The 18,063-nt window shown below is 43.2% G+C and overlaps 3 protein-coding genes across 8 annotated transcripts; 1 reads left to right on the top strand and 2 right to left on the bottom strand.

Moving 5' to 3' along the window:
• Positions 1–1,115: 1,115 nt before the first annotated feature.
• kctd6a (potassium channel tetramerization domain containing 6a) lies at positions 1,116–6,486 on the bottom strand. 2 transcript variants are annotated; one of them, XM_020096496.2, is made up of 6 exons: positions 6,160–6,486; positions 4,438–4,552; positions 3,765–3,934; positions 2,938–3,190; positions 2,482–2,640; positions 1,116–2,191 (listed from the first exon to the last, which is right to left on the bottom strand). In XM_020096496.2, the coding sequence occupies exons 2-6, from the start codon at positions 4,462–4,464 to the stop codon at positions 2,081–2,083; spliced, it is 720 nt and encodes a 239-aa protein (XP_019952055.1). In that variant the 5' UTR covers positions 4,465–4,552; positions 6,160–6,486; the 3' UTR covers positions 1,116–2,080. The 2 variants fall into 2 exon arrangements, with proteins under 2 accessions (XP_019952055.1, XP_019952056.1); XM_020096497.2 differs by having other exon boundaries at positions 6,164–6,486.
• A 1,423-nt stretch (positions 6,487–7,909) lies between these two features.
• On the top strand, positions 7,910–11,796 carry LOC109646603 (uncharacterized). Of its 2 annotated transcripts, none has more exons than XM_020112360.2 (5): positions 7,910–8,819; positions 9,120–9,290; positions 9,386–9,564; positions 9,716–9,956; positions 10,251–11,796. In XM_020112360.2, exons 1-5 carry the CDS (start codon positions 8,220–8,222, stop codon positions 10,764–10,766), a joined length of 1,707 nt encoding a protein of 568 aa, XP_019967919.1. In that variant the 5' UTR covers positions 7,910–8,219; the 3' UTR covers positions 10,767–11,796. The 2 variants fall into 2 exon arrangements, with proteins under 2 accessions (XP_019967919.1, XP_069372678.1); XM_069516577.1 differs by having other exon boundaries at positions 7,926–8,819; positions 9,123–9,290.
• A 1,423-nt stretch (positions 11,797–13,219) lies between these two features.
• Positions 13,220–17,685, bottom strand: pdhb (pyruvate dehydrogenase E1 subunit beta). 4 transcript variants are annotated; one of them, XM_069516609.1, is made up of 12 exons: positions 17,564–17,685; positions 17,414–17,467; positions 15,821–15,928; positions 15,642–15,704; positions 15,482–15,517; positions 15,025–15,215; positions 14,640–14,734; positions 14,339–14,449; positions 14,020–14,111; positions 13,793–13,934; positions 13,376–13,522; positions 13,220–13,345 (listed from the first exon to the last, which is right to left on the bottom strand). In XM_069516609.1, the coding sequence occupies exons 1-11, from the start codon at positions 17,600–17,602 to the stop codon at positions 13,377–13,379; spliced, it is 1,077 nt and encodes a 358-aa protein (XP_069372710.1). In that variant the 5' UTR covers positions 17,603–17,685; the 3' UTR covers positions 13,220–13,345; position 13,376. The 4 variants fall into 4 exon arrangements, with proteins under 4 accessions (XP_069372710.1, XP_069372698.1, XP_069372705.1 ...); XM_069516597.1 differs by having other exon boundaries at positions 13,220–13,325; XM_069516604.1 differs by having other exon boundaries at positions 13,220–13,319.
• Between the last annotated feature and the right edge of the window lie 378 nt (positions 17,686–18,063).

Genomic DNA, 18,063 nt, shown 5'->3' with positions numbered 1-18,063 from the left:
CTGAATTGTGGATGCTGTATGACCATCCAGTCTACATATTGTTTGGATATGAAGTCATATGACTGTGTCTGTGAGGGGGAACCTGTGAGGGTACTATGGGAGTAAGGGATACTGGGGCAATTGCCAGTCAATGGATAACCAAAATGAGAGCTGTGAATATCTTCTGAACAAGTAAGAGTCTGCCATGGTTTTACTTTCCCATCTGTTCTGTTTGTGATAATGACTGACAGATGTTTGAGGCACAGCCGAGGTGAGGAGAGTGTCTGGTTTAGAGATCTCAAACTTGCATCCCTGCTCTTTGCAGATGATGTAGTTCTGTTGGCTTCATCAGACCACAGCTTCAAGAGCATAGGGGCAGTGTGCAGCCACATGTGATACTGTCAAGATGAGAGTCAGTACCTCATAGTCTGAGGCCATGATTCTATGCTGGAAAATAGTGGATTTCTCTCTCTGGGTTTGGAGTGAGTTGGTGCCCCAAGAGAAAGCGAGTAAGTAGCTTGGGTCTTGTTCACAGGTGAGGGGAGGAATTTAAGTATGCTGTTTAGTGATATATTTAAAACCCTTTTAATCAGTGGTCCTGCAGTTTTGTCCCAACTTCACTGATCTCTGATTTCCTGATGTTGGAACGAGGAAGCCTCTCTAATGCTCTGAGAGCAGCCATGTTCCTCTTCATTTTGAAGAACCTCTTTGAGACTCTTATCTTCTTAAGAGCACCTACTCCTCTAACACCATCACTACTTAGTGCTCACTTTCAGAACACTTCTTTACCTCATCTCCCACTCTTATTGAACACTTTCAGGACTTCTTCAAGGTCTCCTATTGCGCTTTAGTGTTGTCCCACAGTTTGTCACTTTGGATAAAAGCATTTACTAAATTAGTAAATGTGAATACAAGAATACCTTTCTTTATGCTAGCTTTGCTTGTTTACACTGAACAAAACAAGGCAGGCATACTGCTCCCTCAGTGTGTGATTTTTAGATAACATGCTGCTGTTCTGGAATAAGTGTGACATAACATGACATTAAGAGACTTGAAAAAAGTGTTCCTATCCTTTAGCTTGTCGAGCAGACAAGGTGAGATCTGAGGTTTAGAAGAAAAAAGAACCCAAGATGATCATTTTATAGACTGTTTTATTTGCAATTATTATTCATTCATGGTTTTTGACACATAACAGATATGTGATAGGGCTGATCTGTACTTTGGTCCATGTCATCTCTGTTAACATGGAGGAGGTAAGGTTTAACACCTATCTTGTAACCAGCCACCAGGGAGTGTAGTGTAATTTTTCGTCACTATACAATGTCACATATGTATGTCACTATATACCTGTAATCTGCACAACAATCTAAAGTGTGTTGAAGTTAAAGAGAAATATGATTTGCCAATGATTAGAATAAGTTTAGCACAATAACCATGAATCAAACAATATATTCTGTGTGTATCAATCAGGATGATTTGTGTGTACAACTACAAATAATAATCTTTAAAAAAAAAAAAGGGCTCACTGAAATATAATGGTGTCAAAAGTGATCAAGATATCTTTTAAAAAATAGTAACCGAGTTGAACAGAGGATAATGGTGTCAAGAATGGTCAAAACTGTGCAGGACAGAGAAAAAGAGACACCTGCTTGGGCACGTGAATACTCTCGGGTTTTTTCTATACAATAAACTCTGTTGCCTTTAAGTTGACTTCTCCTGCTTTTTATTCGACTTCACTTTTTTGGACCACAATTGGAACTTTGAAACTGGCTTCACTTCTGGAATGCATCATGTCAGTCTAACCCAGAAACCCACTAATTTCTAAAACATTGTTGTATTGGCCGTACGTATATACAATATGTATATATATATATATATATAAAATAAAGCAAATTAAATGCATGTTTAAACTTGACAATAATTAACAAAAGCGGCTAATGGCTAGCCTGACAGTTACTCTTCTGAGTAGACTGAGGAAACTACTCAAAAACAACACACATCATGCAAAACATCACATATCAACAAAACCACCATCACCAACAAATCTCTGTTTATCTGAGGACACCATGGTAACGTCCAGTCCATCCATGTGGTTAATCCGTCAGTCACTAACTTTCCGAGTTCGTCGGCAGAACGTCCAATTGTGTTCCACTGTGTTTTCATTGGCTCGTTCACTCATGTGGTGAACACGCGTGTTGCGTATAGTGAAACCCTGGAAAATAACAGGAGACAAATTAGTCATCTCATCATATGTTATAATTTTACTTTAAATAATAATTTGGAAAATGTTTTATTCATGTAACCAATGGCAGCAGACGTCTGCTCTCAGTGCAAAGTCCAAGACACATTTTCCACCAAAATACCCGACGTCTACCTTTACATGGCCTCAATTTAATTCACTCCCCACCTGAACAAAATACCCCCCCCCCCCCACCCCCCCACACACCCACAGCAACACAGCAACACAAACTAGACTTCAAACATGAGATAAAAGCCACGTACACTTTTGGAGATGAAGTCGAGCAGGTGGACTCGCAGGCTCACTTCCTGTTGGTGGTCACATGGGCCGAAGGTGAAGGACACCTGGTAGTCTCTGGTGTCCATCATGTGTTTGTTCCACTTTGTGAAACTGCTGGAGATGGACTGCAACACTGCATGGACCTGAAGACAGATAGGGAGTCATGTCTGTAGATTTAATTAATTATCAATACTGTTTTATTTGTCTCACAATTTTTACTGAACAAATTATTAGTATCTTGTAAAGCCATATATTATAGAATTACATATTAAACTGTTTAGACTCTCAATCAACATTAGCCTTGCCTACTTTGCTTAAGATTATTATTACATGTGTAAAATGAGACACGGAAAATCAACATCATAGCCATGACTGACAGACTGACTGACTGACTGACAGACTGACAGACTGACTGACTGACAAGACCTGTTCCCACTGACCTTGGTGGTGATGGTGAGTTGGGTGATGATAACTGCAACTGGGTTTGAGTATTTAGACAGTTTCCTGGTACTGGACAGTTCAACCACCTCCTCATAAGTGTCAGTGGGGTAGAGCAGCATGGGTTTGGGGTCTCCCAGGCACTGGATCAGGGGCTCAATCTGATAGAAGTCTGCCTCCTTCCTGAGCAGCTCCGTCTCCTTGAAATCACACGGTAGCGTAAGCTCTGATGTCCGCAGGAAGTTGAGGATGTAGCTGAAACAGCATAAACAGACAGGATCTGTCCAAACTGCTGAGCTGATGATTCTGTAAAACTCTGAAGTGTCGGTTAACGTCGGGACAGGAGGGAAAGAGCTGCTGTACATTCACACAGAAACTAACTGTCAGGGTGGGAAAATTTTGTTTTGGATTTCCTGACAGTTTAGTTCACTACTGTGTGAAAGAATAATGACTGTTATTCTGTTTGTCAACAATCCTATGAAAAAACCAAAAGGATGCGTCTGTCCCTTCATACTCCTTCACTTCACTTCCTTACCAAGTTCCTTCTTACAATGAAAACAGCTTAAAAATATATAGATGGCATTGTACATGTGGTGACTATAGAAATATCCTGTAATGGACTCAGGAAGACACCTGGTGGTACGCCTCTTCAGAAGGACATGGGTTCAAACATTTATCGTGGTAGTTTGGTAAAATGCTAACACTCATTAACATTTAGCATGTCACAGTGTAAATGTTAATATTACGTTTACCAGCTAGCTGTAGAATTACTTTTTCCAAAATGTATAACCCCAACACATACAACACAGACAGACACACACAGACACACCGAAACAGTGGACCGTCCCGGTCGATGAAATAGTTTCCATGTGAGTCCTTCACTGTGGGGAAGTCTCCTCTGAACATGGCTCCCAACATGGAGTCTGGATAACGCTGCAGCGTGGACACAGACACGCTGTACACACAACCGCCGACATTCAGAGTCACTGGCGCCCCCATCTGGAGAAAAATAGAAGAACAGTCAGCTGCTTACTGATCGGGCCTTTTTGGTCACGACGTAGCCTTCGCTGATTCGTCGGGCTCCTATCACATGACCCTCTTCTCTGAAGAAAACAATCTGCATTAGCCTGGGCTGTCAGTGTAGAACACAACATTAACAATCAATGACAAGCTTTGCTGACCCCGTTGTCTCTGCTAACAGCTTACGACCGTTCACATTCATGGCAGATGAGCTATTATTCAAGCAATCCGTAATAATTCTGCAATTAACCACCAAATGTTTCACGTGTACAGTCACAGGATGGACGGGAATTCAAACTGATACAGAGCCAAAGCGCTTGTGTGGAAAACATGGTATTATGGATGTAGCCTCGGCTTCCACTACCAACAAAACCAGAATTTAAAAAAACACACACACACACACACAACATGAAAGTCTGTATTATAATTCAAACTTCAAACACTGTTCAAAGGCAAAGGCGCACACACACACACACACGCACCATGTGACCCAGGTCTCCATTCTCCATCTGCAGCCCTGGAGTGGCTCAAAGCCTGTGCGGTTTCTCTTCAGGTCAAACTGTTGAGAGGATCATTTCTGCGTTTTTCCACCAACACCTGCAACGAGAGGACGGATGGCTTGAGAAGTGGTTGCCATGGTGACACGCAGCCAGCTGATGCAGCAATAATGCCTCTTTTCCCAGAAGCAGATTCAAAACAGAAGAATGAAGCTTCCTGTGGCTGATTAATGAACCTTACACAGCATTTCAATGAGCTGTGGCTACAACGTACATCAGATGTGTGTTAGAAGGCCGAGGAACTAGGTGCTTCTATTCCCCATTCGTTGACAGTTAAAAAAACTGATCAAACTCAAGGCAGCAGAACCAGAGATTCAATCTTTTACTGCTTCAATATTTATTTTTATTATCAAGTAATCTGACAGTTGTTTGTATTAAGAATTCATTGTCTGTTGTATAAAATGTCTTAGAAAAGTGTGAGATAAATGGCATTCATGATTTCTCAGAGCCCATGACGATCTTCAATGTGCTGGTTTTCAACAGTCAAAGATTTAAATTTGCTGTAACTTTCACATCAGGTTTCAAATCTACCCACAGTTTTTAAAATCTAATCATGGAGAAGCAGCTTTTATTGACTACGCGGCTCAAACCAACTGCTTGATAGTCTTAGGAACACTCCACACATCCACAGCAGATTTTAAACTGTCTTATTTACAGGTGCCTTAAATCAAACTATTTTACAAGCTCATGCCATCATTCTACTTCCATTGTATTATTTTACAAAGTTCTATCAATTTTATTTGCATTATTTTACTCCTTAAACTTTTTTTTTTAAATGTTCTCTCCAGATGTATCCTTTTTTATTGTTTACCTCTACCTGTTAATTCTTCTCTTTTTACTCTCTTAATTTTTCTTAAAAAATTTTGAAAGAATTGTGCTTTCTGATTCCAAATCAGTTGCTTTTAATTTAGTCAGCATTGTCGAAACATCTATCACCCCATTTTACTCTATCATTTTATTTGTATTATTTTACTACTTACTTACTTAACAACCTAAATCACCTCTTAAAATCTTTTTTTAAATCATTTTCTTATCACCTTTTATTTTATTTATTATTTTGATTGTCCTTCTACGTACTTTTATCAGATTGCCTTAATCATTTCAGAGGATTGTATTTCTTTCAGAGTTCTTTTAAATGAATAGTCTTAATATTTGTGATTCCTAATTGTTGCTGTGCTCATGATTCTAGGACCTGCTTGTAAAGCACTCAGTAACTTAGATATCTGCTCTATAAATATTTATCATCTATTTTATTATCTACCCTTTATATGAAACCTCTTCTATTTAATCTTTGTCTCTGTGTTGGTCTTCATGTCTCTGTGTTGGTCTTCATGTCTCTGTGTTGGTCTTCATGTCTCTGTGTTGGTCTTCATGTCTCTGTGCTGAATCTTGACTCCACCTGTGTCAGACTTCGGGAATCAAACCGTGGAGCTGCAGGTTGAACTGTGCTGCAGCGCTGAGCTGCGTCACAAAGTAAACACGTGTCCATTGTTTGTCTTCACTCAGACTCTGATGTGAAAAAAACCTGCTCATGCTTCTCTCTGTGTCGTTAGCATCTGCTGGTTAGCCGGTTAGCATGAGGCGTCAGAGAAGAGACACAGCGTCAGTAAGAAACATGAGATAATAAAAAAATAAATAAAATCTCACCCACGATCCATCGCTGCTTCAACAGGATTCAGCTGCAGGAGACACTGAGCTGCAGGAGACACTGAGCTGCAGGAGACACTGAGCTGCAGGAGACACTGAGCTGCAGGAGACACTGAGCTGCAGGAGACACTGAGCTGCAGGAGACACTGAGCTGCAGGAGACACTGAGCTGCAGGAGACACTGAGCTGCAGGAGACACTGAGCTGCAGGAGACACTGAGCTGCAGGAGACACTGAGCTGCAGGAGACACTGAGCTGCAGGAGACACTGAGCGGAGCCTCAGCTGCAGCAGCCTTGACTTATTGACACTGAGACACCGGAAACAAGAGGGAGCATCCGGGCAGTCTTTTCATAATAAGAGTTTGTTTTAAAGAATCAGAATCAGAAAAAGCTTAGTAAGTTCACGCAGACATGGAATTTGTTTTGATGTTGTTGGTGCATGTCAGACATCTCTAAATATAACAAGATAAAAAAAAAATCAAGTATTAAAATTTAACAATATAAATATAAAAATATATACACAGTATGTTTTTGAAGGTAAAAAAGGAAACATAGGAAGAGCAGTACAGCTGAGTAAGTTCAGTGTTCACAGTATGCAGAGTATTTCCAATATAAGTATATAGCTGAGCGTTAATGTAACGCATAGAGTATAGAATGCAGAGGTGGCAGAGGTGGAGTGTGAAAGAGTGTCAGCGTGGGTTCCGGGCCTTGTTGATAAGGCTAGTAGCGAATGGGAAAAAAGCTTGGACTATTTAAAGTCTATTCAAAGACATGAAAATAATGAAATATAAATATATGTATCCTCTTCTCATCCCCCCCTCCACATTTAACATCAATGATTTATTTATTTTATTCAAACCCTATCTTAACTCTGGGATATATTGAGTGTGAGGCCCGATTGACAGTGCAGCAGTTTACATAAAATAAACAAAACATTGCAGGGACACAGAGAAAACACAAATATCAAACTGCAAAAGTTGACGAAAAGTAGAAACAAGAGCCAAAAGTCTCAGGAATAATACAATTAATTATAAATAATTAATTAATTAAGTAATAATACATATATAAAACTATTATGTGAGTTTTGTGCTGATCCCCAAAAGCTTGAAGCAACTCTAAGCTTTAGTTTAGTTGGTATTTAGTTTAGTTGGGTATTTATACACACTTTCAAGTATCCATATAATCATGCTGAGCTTTGCAAACCTATAGGCAACAGTTTAAACCGTGATCATACCCATCTTTATATACAGTCTATGGATCATACATCTTTATATTCAGTCTATGGATCATACATCTTTATATACAGTCTATGGATCATACATCTTTATATTCAGTCTATGGATCATACATCTTTATATACAGTCTATGGATCATACATCTTTATATACAGTCTATGGATCATACATCTTTATATTCAGTCTATGGATCATACATCTTTATATACAGTCTATGGATCATACACCTTTATATACAGTCTATGGATCATACATCTTTATATTCAGTCTATGGATCATACATCTTTATATACAGTCTATGGATCATACATCTTTATATACAGTCTATGGATCATACATCTTTATATACAGTCTATGGATCATACATCTTTATATACAGTCTATGGATCATACATCTTTATATTCAGTCTATGGATCATACACATTCACCAACTATGTAAAATAAGATCATGTCATCTGCAGAAACTACAACGACCTCCCGTCACCAGGGGGCAGCAGCAGCAGCAGCAGCAGCGTCCTCGTCTCCAGGAACAGGAAGCTGTGTTGTTTATACGCGGCTGCGTCCTGTTGGTCTCAGCTTCTGTTTTGCGTCTGTTGCGGAGAAACTTGTGCGTTAAACTCCGCTTCCGTCGCTTCCTGGAGTCAAACTAACGTTGCGACACGTGTCGCGGGGGCCGAGGAGCCTCACGGAGAGACGCTGGCGCGGGAGTCCCGCTGTTAGCCCGCAGCGTTAGCCTGTAGCACTAGCCTGGAGCGATGACCGCGGACAGAGTTTTTCTTTCTGCGTATTTCGTCTGTTGACTCAAACCGGAGATCCGCCGTTCACCATGTCGAGTGAAAACACCGACGCGACGAGCCAGGAGGAGAACGGCCCCTCGTCCGACCCGAACGAGCACGACTATGCTCACTCCGTGGACAGTAGCTCTGCTGCCACCGAGGCGCCCTCCTTCTCCGGTGCGTCAGCGGGGGACGGCGGAGTCATTGCGCAGGAAAGCTTCACTGCGCCGGCTGAACAGGAGCAGAGCACCCCGGTGCAGCCCGCTGCCTCTCTGCCGGTGGAGATCCCCGAGCCGGTCGTGGGTGCGGAGGTGGACTGTCCCGTGGGGAATTATGTGGAAGCGACCTCTCTGCTGGCGCAGACCGCCCCCCTCGCCCCGCAGCGCGGCAGCCGCCGGCGGTGCGTCTTGCCGGAGGACAGTAACTGCTCCTGCTGCAAGTCTCTGTTCGAGAGACACGGCCGCAGCTTCAACCGCAGGGCGGTGCACACCTTCACCTCCCCGGAGACCGTGCACTGGGTCTTTCCGGACACCGTGGTGCAAGACAGGTCCTTCCTCTGCGAGACATGTGCGCAGGTCATCCGGAGCAAATGCAAACGCAAACAAGTGGGGAAGCGGCCAGTGTGGCTGAAACCACCGGACACCAAACAGGTAGATAGGTGTGTGTGTGTGTGTGTGTGTGTGTGTGTGTGTGTGTGTGTGTGTGTGATGAAGTTATCACAGCTGAAGGTGTTTCTGCCACATTTGCCTGAGATTGTTTATCTCTGAAATATATTTAATGACAATCTCATGACAAAAATAATTCTCGATCCCAAGTTGCAGCTGTATTTCCTTTTCACGTAAATAGTCTAAAGTTATATCTTTTTCCTTGATGCAACATACGTGTCGATATGTCCACAAATACAAAATACCTGAAACAGCATCATGTCGTTGGCGTTGCTTTGGTGACAGCAGTCAGACGGCAGAGACAAGAAGAAGAAAGGCCGGAGGATGGGGAAGAAGAGCAAAGCGGCCCAGCTGGTGAGCAAGTCCTGCTACAAGGCTGCTTTCAAAATGCTCTGGTCTGCTAAAGGCGCCCGGAAGCCCATGATGGACTTCTGGTGTAAACAGCTGAAAGAGGAGGTGAGGATGGACACTCCTCTCAGTCAGGATAAATAGCTTGAGTCTTCATAACAAGCACGTTCTTAATTTGTTGTTTGTTTCCTGTTGCGGTGCAGATGAAGCTACTGTCGCGGCAAACAGGTAGCCCCTTTCATCACAAGGTGTCGAGCAGGAAGCCGCTGTCTTCCTTCCCCTGGCGACGATGTCTGAACTGGGCCCAGGAGAAAGCTCCACTTGTCACCACCTGCCTCCGCGCGCTGTTCCCTGACATCAACGCCCTCGCCAAGAGCAGCCAGTAAGTTACGTGTTTGAGCTTTAAATAAAGAATTCTACTGAAGGCTCGTTACCTTTTTATGCTATCTGCTTCATCGTGGGCCTGTGTATCTAAATCTGAGCAGACGTGGGTTGGTGGTCTGATGAGCATCTGTTTTTCTCTTGTGCGGTAGCCTTCTGTCCGAGGAGCAGGCACAGACACTTCTGGAGCGTCGCGCTGTGGTGGCGCTCTCCATCCCACTTTTCACTCGGAACATCTGGAAGAACAACTTCCTGCAGGCTGCTCTGGGGGCGGAGCTCCGTCTACAGGGCTGCTCTGGCGCAGCTCTCGATGCCCTCAACACCATGGGACTGTGTCAGAACAAGGACACCGTCAGGTTACTGCTGCACAGGCTCCGAAACGGCAAGAAGACAGTGAGTATCATGATCAGCGGTGCTGGTAGTTCAAAGCTCGTGAATAACATCAGCGGTCACCGGAAATTCTCGTACATGACTAGCTGGTGAACACGGTGCTGCAGAAACCTAGATATTATTTATCAGCAGTTGAAAGAGACAAAAACAAAGTTAAAAGAGACGTTGATCCAACATTTATCAGTAAAACTCAGACTTGAATGATCATTTTGTTCTGTAATCTGTTTAAATGTGTCAATACCTTTCTAGGAACTTATTCTAGGTCTTATTTCTGAAGTGTGTTTGTGTCTTTGTCAGTCAACACAAAATGGACGACAAAGGACGAGGTTGATGCAAGAACAGATTAAAGGAGAACAGATGTCAGATGTGGAGGAAGACGATATCGAAGAGGAAGAGGAGGATGAAGAAGTGGAAGAGGAGGATGATGATGATGAGGAGGAGGAGGAAGAGGAAGAAGAAGTGGAAGAGGAGGCTGAACTACAGTTGGCAGTCGAGGAGGAAGAGGTGCAGGATGGAGTGCCACAGGAAGAGGAGGAGGAGGAGGAGGAGGATGAGGAGGAGGATCAAGCAGCAGAGGAAAAAGAGGAGAAGAAGAGGAGGAGGAGAAAGAAGGCAAAGAAGCAGAGGAAGGAAGAGAAAAGGAAGGAGAGAGGCAAACGAAAGGCAAAACAGAGAGAGGAGGAGGAGGATGAGGAGGAGGAAGAGGATGAAGATGAAGGGTCGGAGCAGAAGAAGAGGAGGGTGGTGGTGGTGAGGCTCGGCCTGCTGAAGGGACATTCGGAGGTTGGACGATCTGACCTATCAGCTCCCTAAGACTTTGTAGGCCCCACCCATGAACTCAAAATACCCCACCCACAACCAGAGAGCCGGAGAGGCTCCGCCCTCAGCTCATTAAAGCGCTTCTTCTTTATTTCATCGTTAAATCGACAATATTACAAAACATCTTCATCCTCCAAAACAAGATTCAGCGTCTGGACTGAGTCTGAACTTACAACCATCAACCAAGGACACATTATAACAATAACATGAGTTTGGTTTGAATACATTTTAGTTTTTAACATTTTGTTTGTATTTGTAAATTTAGCCAAAAAATGATCTGATATCCTGTTTTTCCTAAGAGCAGTATTTTTATTTTCAGAAATGTCCGGGTTGTTTTTTTCTTTTTTACTAAAGAGTTTGATTTAAAGTCTCTGGTGGGGGAACATGGGTCCACTGGAACAGTAAATGTAAAAAGTATATGGGGGGTTTATCGCCCGTGGCTTATCGTCATGGAGACTGAATACACCTTGAGTAAAGCCACCAGCCACTGATGAATCTGTAAATGTTCAAATATCTGGCTGGTATTTTCAGAAGTGATCTTCCAGATGTTTCTCCAGCTGCTGGATGATTTAAGTTATGGGGAAGTTTTTTTTTATTATCGATGAGAGCAGCTCTCAGTTCAGATTTCGACTCTGATGTGACGTGAAGTTAAACTCACAAGAGCAGAAACAGTTTTTTGGGATTCTGAACACTGGAAGCCTCAGAATGTTTGTGGTCACAGTCTGAAGTTGTTTCTTTCTTTTCATTGTTTCTGAGCTGAGTCGATGCACAGACGAGTTAAACACCTGGGATTTATACTTTTATTTTTTTAATTTACTGTTTGTGAACTGAACAGAATCAAAGCTTCAGAACCAGTTTGAATCAGACTGTAATTAAAGATGGACGACATGTCAGCTACCCACAAGTGAAGCGTCTGGATCGACTTCAGTACAGGTCATAAACCTGCGTCCACCACGTTAGCGGATGGGACACGGATCAAACTAACAAGTCAATGTACACGTTGAATAAAATTTTCTGAAATATAGTTTGTGTCATTTCAGGTAGTTTATCACACTGAGGTTTTAAGTGTTCATGTTTCTGATAAGTTTGTTTTTTTATTTATTTGATGCCATAAAAAAACTGGGTGAAATGAAAGAATTGTCTGGAGGCGTTCAAAAGGGTTTTTGTGAGGTCACAGTGACCTCGACATTGAACTCGCAAATTCTAATCAGGTCATCGTTGAGTCCAAGTGAATGTTTGTGACAGATGTGACGGAATCCTGTGTTTGTCTTTGACCTCCAACATTTTGTCAGTTCACGTCTGCACAAGGTGTGCTGGAGAAAGTGTGTTCACAAAGACAAGCTGAAAACATGATGCCTTTGGCCGCTGACTGTTGCCGGCACGGGGGAATAAAGAACACATTTTCCAAGACATCTCCAGAAAACATTGGTGGAAAGCCGAGGAACATCCTGACCAGATCACCAGTGAATCACAGGGTTGACAGTTAGAGACAAATCTACTCTCAGATTCACACCTACAGTTATCAACCTAACCCCAGTCTGCTTGTGTTCAGACTGGGAGGAACCAGTGCACAAATTATGAAGTGACAGACTGAGGCATCGTGAAGGACAAAGGTTTTTATTTCTGTAACAGAGTCGTTTACAGCAACAAAAACATCCACAGAGCTGCTGCAGCTACAATAAATAATCCTGACCACGCTCCCCCTCCAGTGCTCTGCTGGGTCATTCTTCTTCACTGCTGCTTTCAAAGAGAGTCGAGTGCCAGTATAATGAAGTTAGCAGACTACGTGTTCTGGTGGTTAGAAACATACAAGTGTGTATTCACAACAAAACAACCGAGAGCACAAACTGAGTTTTAATCAGCCTGAAGATCTGAGAGCTTGCAGGAATAAAACTCAATCGGAAATCTGCTGCTTCACCAAATGTTTTGTGATCGAATCATTTCATTGACTCTCAAGTTTGGGGATTGACAGGTTTCAGTGTCAAGTAAAGAACTTGGCCTAAATGAGATGAGGACTTAAGTTCACACTCAACTCTTTCAGTCAGCATTGAACACGTTAACTTTAATCTAAGTCCCTCTGGAGGGCCGAGGAAATTACGTTCACACATTTATTCTGACCCTGCCAGCTCTCAGACCTGAACACGGATCAAATCCTCACCTTTTTTTTTATGCTCACTCAGCGATTTGTCGTCACTGAATGTCACAGAAATACAGGTTTAAAATCTACAGGATAAAGCTACTTTTATTTTGAAGAGGGAGAAATGGAAAGAGCAACCAGAGCCACACGCAGAGTTCAGTTGAGTCTATAATTGAGTAACAGAAGTGATGACTTGACCGAACTGTGTGTCAGCAGCTCTGGGTGCAGGTTGAACCGCTGTGCGTTTCATCGATCAACATCTGTCTGGAAACTAAACAGTCGGGAGAAGTTTTTAAAGAAAGCGTTTGACTGTATTTACACAAGGTTTTAATATTTGACCAATGTCTGTGTGAGCAAGACAAAGAGGATTCTGGTAGGGTTTTCCTCTGTGTGTGTGTGTGTGTGTGTGTGTGTGTGTGTGTGTGTGTGTGTGTGTGTGTGTGTGTGTGTGTGTGTGTGTGTGTGTCTCAGATGTTGAGGGTCTTTTTCACAGAGACGATGATGTCTTTGATCTGTGGCAGACTGTTGTCCTCTAGGATTTTGGCGTAGGGCATCGGGATGTCGACTCCCGTCACTCTGGTGACTGGAGCGTCAAGGTAGTTGAAAGCTGGACCTGCAAACATGCACAGGGGGTTAGAAGACAAAATACAGGTTCCCAGTGTTAAATCTGCAGGCGTACACAAAGGTGGGGGTGAGTGTTGTGATTGTTAAACGGCCGTCAACATCTGTGACAATCCCCTCCAAGTTTTTTTACCAGACACACGTAAACAAGTACAAATACTGAGGAGTAGTACAAATATCAGTTTCATAGGTTGTTTAAAACGAGATGTCCAGGTTTAAAGTCCACTGACTGATCAGAACACAGGTGTGGGATAATGATCACCTTCCATGATCCTGGCGCAGATCTCAGCTCCGACGCCGAACTGAGGCCAGCCGCCTTCCACTGTCACCAGATGGTTAGTCTTCATCACACTGGTCTCAATACTATCGACATCCATAGGGCGGATGGTCCGCATGTTGATCACCTGACAGACACACACAGAGGAAGTAGTTAATGCACCACTGAGCTGAGGTAAGCTCTGTCAGCCATCATCCGTTTTGTTCCTCTACCTCACACTCTATTCCCTCCTTGGCGAGGACGGCAGCGGCGTCGAGACAGTGGCTGACGTACCGAGAGTGAGAGACCAATGTGACGTGAGTCCCTGAAACACACGGGAGGAGAAAAGAGTTTGGAAACAACGAAACAAGTTTCCATCAAAACTTTTAGCAGATTTCAACCAAAATGTCCAGAAAATCTTTCTCCCATCCACTAATGTTGTGTTAATATCAGGAGTTGGTGTTTTCTATATTTAACACTCAGACGTCATTCCAGCGATTAACGATGCATTTATTTGGTCGCGCGTCTTGACACCGACAGCGTCAGTCTCACCTTGTCTCTCAACTTTGGCCTTGCCGATGGGAATGGTGAAGTCTTTGGACTGTGACTCCTCCGACATCTCGAAGGCAACGCCGTACATCAGCTCGTTCTCCAGGAACACCACTGTAACACACACACACACACACACACACACACACACACACACACACACACACACACACACAGTTACAGCTCAAACACATATGAATTAAAAAAACATTAAACTTGAGCTTATTATACTTTTCTATATAAATGAGCGGAAGGTTAAAAGAAGAACTGGAGGTCACACGTCCAACAAAAGAACGGCTCTCACCGGGGTTGTCGTCTCTGATGGCTGATTTCAGGAGACCTCTGGCATCTTCGGAGTTCCAGGGACTAACAACTTTCAGACCGGGACAGTGAGCGTACCTGCAGACAGACAACAACCACAATGGAAACACAACTAATGTCGGACCATCCTCATCTACTGTCACTTCAAGTGCTTCTTTTAAAAAAGGATCAAGTTGTGTCAGTCTGGTTTCATGAAAGTGAGTTCAGTGTGCATCGTTAATGTGCAGCTGACAAATCCGCAGAAATGATGCGATGCAGAATCCAAAGGCAGGTTTCCAAAATCAAGAATTGTGGTTGAGGCTTGAAAGAAGAGGGTGTGTTAGCCCAGTGTTAGTTTGGTGTTACTACAAGAATGAAAATGAACGCACCACGCAGCGAAGCACTGCGAGTGCTGTGCAGCGACACCGGCCGACGCTCCGTTGGGTCCCCTGAAGACGATGGGCACCGACTGCAGACCGGCTGACATGTAGTAGGTCTTTGCTGCAGAGTTGATGACCTGGTCGATGGCTTGCATGGAGAAGTTAAAGGTCATGAACTCACAGATGGGTCTGAGGCCAGCCTGCAGGGGGCGACACATTATCATCAGATCAACAACATTTAATAATCGTCAGATTTTCTCAGATCCATTAAATAAAAATGTCTCAACATTATTTTAACTTGACTAGAACAGTTTACCAGACTTAACGAGACTGCCAAAGCTTTTCAGCTGAACTCTATATTTTGGAGGTTGTGTTCAGAATAATAATAATGTTTGATTGAGAGAAAGCCGAGTTCCAAATTTTAAACTCCCTCACTGTAATAATCATGTGTATGGACTGAACTCACCATGGCAGATCCCACTGCAATACCAGTGAAGCCCATCTGTGTCGCAGAGAGAGAAGGAGAATGTTAATTCCAGTGTTTTCATCACAAAACAAACACGGGAAGAGACGAATCAGTTTTTCACATTCATGTTCAACAGAAAACAAGCGGCCGAGTGTCTCACCTCAGAGATTGGAGTGTCGATGATACGATTGTCTCCATATTTCTTCCACAGACCTCTGCTCACCTGCACACACACGTTTGAAGTTTTATTAAATCTTTGGCACCACAGACAGAAGTTAATTCCATTCCTGTGAAACCTTTTTCATGAACCCCATCGTGTTCTGACGAGGGTCCACTCACCTTGTAGGCTCCGTCATATTGAGCCACCTCTTCACCCATCAGGAACACCCGCTCGTCCCTCTCCAGCTCCTCGTCCATCGCCTGGTTGAGGGCATCGCGGACGGTCACCTGACAAACAGCAGAGTTATCAATATCTTGAAACCACTTTCTGATAACACAGCACTTAGAGAGATAGGCGGATAGATGGGCTTCCAGTAGCTTAAACTGCACTTCAGAATAGCAGAGTTAAATTCAAAGTGAGCAAATACTGAATAAATTATCAATAAAATATTTTTAAAAAAGAACTTAAATGAGAAAAATGTGCATTACCTAAAAAAATATGCAAAGGTCAGCAGGATTTTATTAAGGGTGTGAAAATTCACAACAATTCTGGTATATATTTTTCTAAAGGAGGCTGTGAAAATAGTCGGGTTAAATTAAGTGACAACAAACACCTTAGACCAAATCCAACACATTGTGCATAGGGGCTAATACGACCAGTGACAAACAGTCTGAACATGGGTTGGTAAGATCGGGCCTCCTGGAATAAAGTCCGTAAAAATGCACACACAAAAAGAAAAAAAATCACCCAATGAAGAAGAGGTGACACACACGTAGAAGACACCGATGTAAATGACGTCAAGAGAGTTTGTGTTGATAAAAGCTGACGACGGCGTCTGTGTGTTGTTAAGAATATCATGCGACGGCTCCAGCGGCACTAAGACATCACTTCCTGTCTCTGTCGGCTCCACCTCCACCTCTTGCCTGAATAAAAGGGAGGATTTGTTGCTACCGTGAACCTCCCGCTGTGTTGAGCATGTGTGAAAGGAAAACTCTGTTCAAACTCTGAGAACACACGAATGATCCAGAACTAGGTTTGTCCACACTGAGCTACTGTAGGAACATGGCGGCGCAACATGGCAGCCTCCAAGGAACAGGACACACTTTTGATGTAGCTCATTCTTAAATAACGAAAACACAATTAATCTTAGTTTCAGGTGATCGTAAACAAATGAACACACTATGAATGGATTTCTGACAATACATCCTTCACACTGGACCTTTAAAGATCTCTCTCATAGTAGTTGTGTGATTTTAAAGACACGTTAATCAGACTTCATTTATAACGACTGGTGTTCAGGATCAGTAGATGTTGTCACTTTATCACTTCCACTCTTGCACTGTTTCATGTTCTTATGCTTCTTGATTACTGAAACATTCAACGAGTCTCCTCTGTTTTCACTTTGCCTCAATTTAACTCTGTCTGAACAACTCAGTCACCGTCCTACATGTATGCGCTCCTATGTAAAAACAAATATATATTATTTTTTTTTAAATAATTGTACATCTTGCACGTGTGTGTGCTGCACGAACTCTCTCTGACATCAGCCTGTGAGGGTGAACACGAAGCCGCACACACAGACTGGGTGGCGGCCTGAGTTGTGGAGGTGACCGCAGTCCGATCCACATTGTCGTGTGTTGTCCTGACGCTGGAGACACAGTGCTGAGACTGAAATGTGTCCCCCGGAGTCTGACGAAACCCGCGGACAGGCTCAGAGACGTTTTCAAGCACCTGGAGAATCAGGGGCTTTAGCCTGTTAGCTGCTAACTGACCTGCACTGCGGCCGGGACGCTCCTGTGGAAGCCCCGCAGACCGGACACGGTTTTCTGAGGAGAGACACACACACGGACACACACAGCGACAGTCAGCAGCTCGTTCTGTGAATCAAAGTGCAGCACGGAGACGTTCGAGGGAGTGCAGACCTGAGCGCAGCGGAGAAAACACCTCACGGACGCCGCCATCTTCACCCTGTCCTCTGCTGGAGGGAAGGCGGGGACTCCACGGAGGTCGGAGGGTTGACACCCAATCGGCGACGCGCTTGGTTTACACGTCAGCCTGCGTCACGCCATTCAGCCAATCACAGCGGTTCGGCGTCGAAGGAGGCGGGAGGAAGCGAGGGCGGAAAAACCCAAGGACACAAAGTCAAAAAGTATGGAGGAGAAAACATGCCATAAATAAATATATTATATTATATTATATTATATTATATTATATTATATTATATTATATTATATTATATTATTTTATATTATTTTATATACGACAGAGTTTTAGGGCCACATTTAAAAAAAAAATTGGGGGGGAATTAATTACGAGAATAAAGTCGTTATTAAATATGGCGAGAATATATTACGAGAGTAAAGTCGTAAATATTCTAACCCGTTGTTTTAGAGGAGGAGAGTTGTTAAAATGAGGACCGTGG

The sequence above is a fragment of the Paralichthys olivaceus genome, chromosome 2, assembly GCF_024713975.1.
Source record: "Paralichthys olivaceus isolate ysfri-2021 chromosome 2, ASM2471397v2, whole genome shotgun sequence".
NCBI lineage: Eukaryota > Metazoa > Chordata > Actinopteri > Pleuronectiformes > Paralichthyidae > Paralichthys > Paralichthys olivaceus.
The sequence above is the reverse complement of the archived record's forward strand: the minus strand, read 5'-3'. Positions and strand labels throughout refer to the sequence as shown.

What these genes read in the sequence shown, in the direction of transcription:
- LOC109646603 (XM_020112360.2), top strand. Translation starts at nt 8,220, where the DNA reads ATGTCGAGTGAAAACACCGACGCGACGAGCCAGGAGGAGAACGGCCCC. An exon ending in AACCACCGGACACCAAACAG is followed by an intron (nt 8,820 to 9,119) that starts GTAGATAGGTGT and finishes CTTTGGTGACAG; the next exon opens with CAGTCAGACGGCAGAGACAA. An exon ending in TCCGAAACGGCAAGAAGACA is followed by an intron (nt 9,957 to 10,250) that starts GTGAGTATCATG and finishes TGTCTTTGTCAG; the next exon opens with TCAACACAAAATGGACGACA.
- pdhb (XM_069516609.1), bottom strand. Translation starts at nt 17,602, where the DNA reads ATGGCGGCGTCCGTGAGGTGTTTTCTCCGCTGCGCTCAG. An exon ending in GTTTTCTCCGCTGCGCTCAG is followed by an intron (nt 17,468 to 17,563) that starts GTCTGCACTCCC and finishes GTCTCTCCTCAG; the next exon opens with AAAACCGTGTCCGGTCTGCG. An exon ending in TCGACACTCCAATCTCTGAG is followed by an intron (nt 15,518 to 15,641) that starts GTGAGACACTCG and finishes TCTGCGACACAG; the next exon opens with ATGGGCTTCACTGGTATTGC.
- kctd6a (XM_020096496.2), bottom strand. Translation starts at nt 4,464, where the DNA reads ATGGAGAATGGAGACCTGGGTCACATG. An exon ending in CGGGACGGTCCACTGTTTCG is followed by an intron (nt 3,191 to 3,764) that starts GTGTGTCTGTGT and finishes ATGCTGTTTCAG; the next exon opens with CTACATCCTCAACTTCCTGC. An exon ending in AACTCACCATCACCACCAAG is followed by an intron (nt 2,641 to 2,937) that starts GTCAGTGGGAAC and finishes ATCTGTCTTCAG; the next exon opens with GTCCATGCAGTGTTGCAGTC.